At 26.5% G+C, this 7,697-nt stretch overlaps 2 protein-coding genes across 3 annotated transcripts; one reads left to right on the plus strand and one right to left on the minus strand.

Moving 5' to 3' along the window:
- Positions 1–245: 245 nt before the first annotated feature.
- On the minus strand, positions 246–3,899 carry MCPH1 (Microcephalin). Its single transcript, XM_035873986.2, has 4 exons — positions 1,913–3,899; positions 1,150–1,827; positions 758–995; positions 246–654 (listed from the first exon to the last, which is right to left on the minus strand). Exons 1-4 carry the CDS (start codon positions 3,652–3,654, stop codon positions 391–393), a joined length of 2,922 nt encoding a protein of 973 aa, XP_035729879.2. The 5' UTR covers positions 3,655–3,899; the 3' UTR covers positions 246–390.
- A 362-nt stretch (positions 3,900–4,261) lies between these two features.
- LOC118445055 (uncharacterized) lies at positions 4,262–6,313 on the plus strand. 2 transcript variants are annotated; one of them, XM_035873974.2, is made up of 6 exons: positions 4,262–4,736; positions 4,907–5,087; positions 5,194–5,650; positions 5,747–5,973; positions 6,037–6,118; positions 6,204–6,298. In XM_035873974.2, the coding sequence occupies exons 1-5, from the start codon at positions 4,625–4,627 to the stop codon at positions 6,116–6,118; spliced, it is 1,059 nt and encodes a 352-aa protein (XP_035729867.1). In that variant the 5' UTR covers positions 4,262–4,624; the 3' UTR covers positions 6,204–6,298. The 2 variants fall into 2 exon arrangements, with proteins under 2 accessions (XP_035729867.1, XP_085511879.1); XM_085655753.1 differs by having other exon boundaries at positions 5,200–5,650; positions 6,037–6,313.
- The last annotated feature ends 1,384 nt before the right edge of the window (positions 6,314–7,697 follow it).

Below are 7,697 nucleotides of genomic sequence, written 5' to 3' on the forward strand. Positions count from 1 at the left end.
TAAATCTTTATAAAATTAGAGCTTTAATTATCATTCGTATATTATAAAATATCAAACAAATCGTCATTGATGAAAGTAAATACTCATTATCATATAAAAGATAACAGGTATATTACATTATATGTAAACAAACGCATTAAATTTGGTATATGTATATATATATACATCTCTATAATTTATATACATATATATATATATGTATATATATATATATATATATATATATATGTATATAAAAAGTCGTTTTATATCATTATTATAATATAAATACACAGAATATAACCAAAAATATTCTAATATATTAAGTAAATCATATATAATTTGTATAAAATGTGTATCATTTCCTGTCGCAATTATTTATAATTTGTACAATAAAGTTATAATATTATACTACTTTCTTTGATATTGTGTTGTTGATTGTAAGACACCAGTAGTAATCGAATCCAATACCCAACTTTCTTTCACACCATTTGCACCAATAATAATTTTTGCAGCCTGTGGACGCTCAGTAATTCTACCACCAGCAGCTTTTATAAGATCTTTTAAGATATGAGCAGGCGGTGTAGTACCATTTTCAACATGTAAGAATCCAGAAGTAACAAATAATTCTGGTACATAAGCCATTCCAAATAATTCCCGATCTTTGCGATTTTCCTAAACGAGGAAAAAAAATAAAGAAAAGGTAAACAAATTTAATCAATTATTTATATTAAAGATTAATTTATGTACTATTACAAAATTGGATTGTAATTCTTACTTTTACTGCCTTTGAGAAATGTATCATTTCATAATCTTCTGGATTTAACCATCCATTATTTTCCAAAGATTTCAAAACCCACTCAAGTTTTACAAGCCAACAACCTCTTATTATACCATGCAATAAATTCAATGTACGCACTCCTGTGCTTACTACATGAGTTGTTCTACGTGTAACATTTGATTCGATTTTTGCCATACCAAGAGTTTTTACAATGCTCTTAATTAAATTTTTATCTCTGAAAAATAGTTGAATCTATATTGAAAATATCTGAATAGTTGAATATATATTTTAATGTTTAGTAACATTATTCACACAAAATGTATTATACCATATTATCTATTAGTAGAAAAAATAAAAGTATAAAATAGAAAAATGTCTTGTAAATTTACCCTTTTGAGAATCCCGTTACAACCATAATAATTTTTGGAGATTTATGAACTAACAATTGAGAAGTTTTTTTTCTAGTTTGAAATTCATTTAAAGAATTTCTATATTCGATAGTTTCAGGTTGTTGGTCAGAATGTTTATGTAAATTTTCTAATTGTTTCAATATATCATTATCAACCATTTTTTTAATTACAATTTTTTTACTATTTATTTTTCTAGGCTTTTTACATTCATTTTTCGGTTTTAGATTGAAAGTACAATTATTTTCTGACGAATCATTATCTTTTTCTATATTATTTGAGACATTACAAGTTTTTGCCCACAAATTTTGTTTTATCGTTTTTTTCTTTTTAAACTGTTTTTTCTTTTTTGTTATCAATGGTTCTTTCGGTGATAATGATTTTTCCATTGGGCTAAATGATAATTTAGAATTTTCACAAAGTGGCAATAATTTTTTTTTCTTTGGCTTAGAGCATATTACATTTACATTCGCCAAACAATTATTCTTTATTTTATCTTCGCCAACTTCATGTTCTCTAAGAGAATCCTCTATAATTACTTCCTTGCATTTTTGTTTGTCTGAAGCTACTATAGGTGAATCATCTAAAATAATTGTATTATGTAAAATATCTTTTCCTTTCTCTGTACACGCGATTCTATGTGTTGTATGAATTTTACAACTGAAAAGAAAAGATTTTATGGTAATTAATTTTTATACAAATTAATATTTAACAATTATATAGTAAAGATATACTGTATGCTTACATGCATTGTTCATCTTTGGAATTACCAACACTTTTATTTTCTTTCTTAATATTGATATTACTTAATGCGTCAATTATATTAGTAGAATCTTTGAATTTTTTATTACGTATTACTGTGTCACATTTTAACTGTGATTTCAATAAATCTGATTGAGGCGCATTGTAAGGTGTACTTTCAATATAACTTGTAGAATCATCATTTCCATTTGTTATTTCATTATTGTATTGTGAATGTTTCCTTGATGTTCCTTGCCGTTTGGATCGTTGTTCTTCATTATAAGACTTTCTATGTTTATATGTAGAATTTAAAGATGTATTTACTTGTAATGAACTACGATTATTAATTATACTTTCCTGTTCACTTTCATTATCTACAGAAGTATTTACATGTAAAGATGATTCGAGCTCTTCAGTGCTATCTTTACTTTTATCAATCGTGGATTTAATATTTTCATTATTACGTCTAATATTTTCTGTATTACGTTGACTAGATTGAAATATTGTATTTATTGTTTTCATCATAGTTTCACGATTCATTATAGTTTCTTTATCTGTTATGGAAGTTGTTTGATTTATCTTTTCTTTCGTGCTTTGATCTTCAGATTCTTTTTTATTTCCAATTTTGCTATTATCGATTACGTTTGCTTTTTCAATACAGATATTATCTTGTTCCCAGACATTTACTTGAACAGCTGTTAATTCCCTGGACATAAGTTTTGGATTTCTTTTACGTCTCTCATTATTAATATTATGTTCTTCAATAAATTTGTTATTGTTACCACCCAATTCCTCATTATATGTGGAACAAAAAATTGGTGTACCAATTGATTCAATGTCATCATTTAAAGTACTTAAACTTGATAAAGTTTTTTGACTCAAATCTTCTTCTAAATTACATTTTGTTTTAGTTTTAGAAAGACTTTTTAATGAAAGTTTTGATATGCGGTGTCTTTTATGATTACCAGATATTATAGGACTACTTTTATAATTTAAATTTGTAGGAGATAATTGTTGCAAATTATTTTTTGATTTATAATTTTCTTCTGTTACAGTCTTAACAATTTGAGGGTTGACAATATCATCGTTTCCAAATAGCCTTCTTTTTGTTATTTTTGATTTATCTATTGATTCATTAACATTACAAGTTTTATTAACAGGTGTAGAAAAGATATTTAACTTATCATTATGAGTATTATTTTGTATATTTGTAACTTCATCCGTTGTAATCCGAGGTTGATCTATAATATTCTGAGAACTAGTAGTTAATACTTTATCATTTTGATTTTGTAAAACTAAAGTTGTCTTTATAGCACATTCATCTTGCTTATTAAATATTTCTCTAGTTTTATTTAATATTGCATTTCTTAGCTTTTCACAAGTTGTATCAGTTTTTTTAATATGTTTAATATCAATAATACGCACTCTAACGTTTCGTAATAATTTATCTTCTTTAAAAGAATTTGTGTTATTTATTTCATTTATATTAGACGTTTGGAAAGAATTTTTCTCAGGCTTTTGTTTCCTTTTCAATTCTTTATCATCTTTAACATATGATTGTATCTGATTATTAAACTTGATTGTATCTGATTCATTGTTCTTAATCTGTGTTTTTCTGAGAGAACCATTACCTGAATCCGTTAAGTTTGTATAACTTAAATTAACTGCTAATGAACTACGACGATACTTCGGGCTACTTTCTTCTTCAGAATTTATATTAATAGTTTTTCTCTTGCTGGAACTCATAATTGCAACATAATACTTATTTATATCAAACGAATATGAACATGATATATCCTCATTATAGTAATGTATACTCGATGGATGGTATAATTCAAATGATATAATAAAAATAATTATATGTATTAATACTTATTATGTATATATATATGTATATATATAAATATATTATTTCACGAACAATAATTGCACATTTTGTACTGTGCAATAACACTGTATTTGTATGACAACGAACTACCCGCCATTTTGAATGGTCGTCACTAAATAGAAGTTTGTCATTTGATCCCATTCTTATGGCAGCGATTGATTTTGACCATTTGACTATTGTTGTCATATCATTCATCGAGACAAATGAAGAAATTTTAATAATCATTTAATAATTTTATGTGGTCTATTAAAAATCTTCTTCATACTCATATATTCCTTATTGAAAATTATATTTTCAGTATGATATTTCTTTAATAAAATATTTATCAGAAAATACGACAATAATATTTTGTATCTTATTTTGATTAGGATAGTGTAGAATTGTACGAAAATGTTAGTAAAATTTACTGTTAGTTTGTTTCGAATTACGTCATATTGTATCGACATTAAGGCCAGTAACCACCAATCAGATAAGTTCCCGCCATTTTCCGTTGTACTCTAACGTGAATTCTCTATCCGATAATAAATAAATTTTGAAAAGGTTCTATATCAATATTACTCTTATAAAAGTGCAAATATTGGGATATTTATTAAATCAAATTTCACGTTATTTTTCACGTTACGATTAAGAAAGATAAATATTAGCGTAACACATGAAAAAACGTCACATTATTGGTTTTATGAAAGAGAGACGATCGTGGAAGGTGTGTGTATGTAGAGTAAGATCAAAATTGATATGGTGAATTAAATTGGAGAAAAGAAAAAGTTTGTCTTGTGTAACTTTAAAAAAAGTTAAAAAATAAACATTTTATTGCATCGTTGATGCATAATGAACACTCCAACTAGAGAATTTTTAAGAAGACCAGACGGTTCCCGTAGAAGATCTGCACGTCAAGCTTTAGCAGTTATTCCTAACGTCCCGGGTATGACATTTTCACCAGGTATATCTATAATATCATGCGAAATATTTTTATTTAATAATATTTATTATATTAATTGTAGGAAATAAAAAGAGATATTTATATATTGTACTTTTTTTATTAAAAGTAAATTATACAAATCCTTTGTATCTATGAAAGGATGGTATCCATTTTTATTATGTTTTTATTAGGAGAAATGCTTCCTATTGAACAAAATACAATGGACAATGTAATGAATAGTCGGCATACCGCAGATTCTTGGAGTCAAGCTCCTAGTCCCGATGAACTTGTTATTCAGAAACGTGGAAGACGACGAAGGACTATAGTTTGGTCACCAGATTTAGATGCCTGCAAGCGTGACAGCTTATTAAGGTTAATCTCAATTAGCAGCTTATTAATGTTTATCTCATTGTTTTTGATATATCAAAGGTATAAAAAAAATAATATAAGGAAAATGAATGAAAGAATATTGTTTTAGTTTAAGTTCCAGGGATCGAACTCCAGTAAAAAGTCCATCAAAGTCAACTATGATATTAAGAAGTACACCTAGAAAAAGATTATCACTTGGTGACTCAAATGAGTCTAGATTTACAGTATCTGAAAAAAAAAGGAGGACACCTTCGAAATCTATGAGCGGGATTGATTCTTCAATACAGAAAAAGTTTAATGGAAATTTAGTAAATGGATTACGAGGTCTTAGCCATGAACAATTGGTCAAACTTATTACAGATATAATATCTATGCAAGAAGATGGTAATCTACGCGAAGATGAAAAATTAAAGGATGTTTTTATGAATAAAATGCCAATGGCAGATATACAACCACTGAGAGAAAAACTTTGTAATTTAAGGCAAAATATCTATGCTAGTCTTGTTTCCTCGAATGCAGAGGACTGTGCATATAGTCGTGCATACATACACTTAGACGCATTTCAGGTATGATTCTGAAACTTTACTATTCAAATATATAATGGAACTATTAAAATGTTAATCATTTATTTTATCAAAATTATCCTTCGTTTATCTATATAGAAAGCAGTAATTGATCAAGGGAAAAGACTTTTGGAATCACAACATTGGTCATCTTTGATACAATATGTTTTTGTAGCATGGAATATAACTAAAGAATTACCTGAATGGGAAAGTCAAGGTTTAGATAATACGAATTATAAATGTTACAAAAATTTAGCATTATTTTGTAGACGTGCGTTAACAGAAGGATGCTTTAATTTATCTACATTGAATTTGTATAGAGAAAGGTAAGATAGATGAAATGTATTATTATCTTTCATTTTGTTATATACATTTTATTATTATTTTAGATTGGAAACCATGGTGAAAGATTGTGAAGAAATAAATGGTTGTTTACAGCTGCTGAAAGAAATCAATCCGGTTATTGTCTAGGTATATTTAAATAATCATAAATTTACATACCCATTACGTCGACAAGAACGTTGAAGTTAATTGAGAATTATTCATTTGTTTACAGCGTCGTAGTATTATTTTCTTATATATTATTTAATATAATAATTTATACAAATAGAGAAAAAGATGAAGGAGTATATCATCGTGATAAAAATCGAGTGTCTTTTCATTATTGTGTCAAGATTTGTTGGCAAGTTTGTCCAGCAATTTTGTTGCTATAATAGACCTATATATATACATATATATATATATATATCTATATATATATATATATATATATACATATATATACATACATACATACATATATATATTTTTGTTAATATATACATCTATTTTTATAACATTATTATACACTTCATTGACTTCGACTGAGATCTTACGCATCTGAAATGTTTATCGCGAATGAAACAATCTCTATAAATTATTAGCTTAATTAAATATTTTCTTAAGTAATTAAATTTCATGGAACAGATTTTATGAGTTATTACTAAGTTGTTGGTTCCATGTAAAGTAGACAGAATCTAAAATTCACGATTTTGAAATTATTGACGTTCATATAGTTTTATAAGTATGAAAAGAGTAAATGCTATTTATAAATGATGTATCGGTATAAGTGTGATCATTCTTCTTCTTTTTCTTTTTTTTTTTTTTTTTCTTTCTTTTTGTCACATATAATATTTTACATACGCATGTAAAATTTTGCATGTCAGTTAAAATATGAAAGTATCGTTTGTTTCATATTACGTCAATGCATTGAAATACTCAATTTCTATAATTTTATGATGATACATATGCGGAGATTAATTAATAATTATTAATCTTATCCTATATCAATCTATATAAATGTGAAGAGTGATAGGAACCTGGATTAAATTTATTAAAAACAATTTTTTATTCGTCATATATATCATATATTCTTACATAATATATCTGTTATTACTTCTGAAAAAGGCACATACTTTATTAATTAGTAATCATCAGAAATTTTCTTTTAAAGGCCTATGTCAGGGCCAAAACGAAACATTTATATTTAAGGATTATAACAACATGCTTATAGAAATTTTCTGATGTAGCAGTAAAATCTCTCTATTCTATTAGAATATTGCATCATGATTTTGAGATTCTTCTGAACTACTAATGGTATACGTTTTAAAATGGAATTTTATCAATCACACATAATATTTATTCTACCTTGCATTCAATATTCTTTCCACCTCGTACGTACTTACACACTGGTCATTTTATGTCTATCTTGGCAAGACTATATTACACCGTACTATCGAAACATTTTCAAAATCCGAGATTATTTATTTTTAATCGGATCGTGAAAATGTCTGACACGAATTAAATGTAACAGGTCTCGCAACAAGAATCTGATTTCATCTAAACATAGATATTTAGGTGAAACAAATTAATGAGAATAGGCACGTGATTATTAAGTACAGAAAACATATTGTTCGGAACATGCGTATCTTGAATATTTCCGCGTGATATTATACGAAGAGAGTTGTAATTTCTTAAAAGTGTCCTTATTTAGATAAAGGCGAATTATATT

This window comes from Vespa mandarinia, chromosome 3 (assembly GCF_050613455.1).
Source record: "Vespa mandarinia isolate Hongniang chromosome 3, ASM5061345v1, whole genome shotgun sequence".
In the NCBI taxonomy this organism is placed as follows: Eukaryota; Metazoa; Arthropoda; class Insecta; order Hymenoptera; family Vespidae; genus Vespa; species Vespa mandarinia.

Coding starts and splice junctions, on each gene's coding strand:
- LOC118445055 (XM_035873974.2), top strand. CDS start 4,625: ATGAACACTCCAACTAGAGAATTTTTAAGAAGACCAGACGGTTCCCGT. Junction 4,737..4,906: donor GGGTATGACATTTTCACCAG/GTATATCTATAA, acceptor TGTTTTTATTAG/GAGAAATGCTTCCTATTGAA. Junction 5,974..6,036: donor TTGAATTTGTATAGAGAAAG/GTAAGATAGATG, acceptor TTATTATTTTAG/ATTGGAAACCATGGTGAAAG.
- MCPH1 (XM_035873986.2), bottom strand. CDS start 3,654: ATGAGTTCCAGCAAGAGAAAAACTATTAATATAAATTCTGAAGAAGAA. Junction 996..1,149: donor GTAACGGGATTCTCAAAAGG/GTAAATTTACAA, acceptor ACTATTTTTCAG/AGATAAAAATTTAATTAAGA. Junction 655..757: donor ATTTCTCAAAGGCAGTAAAA/GTAAGAATTACA, acceptor TTCCTCGTTTAG/GAAAATCGCAAAGATCGGGA.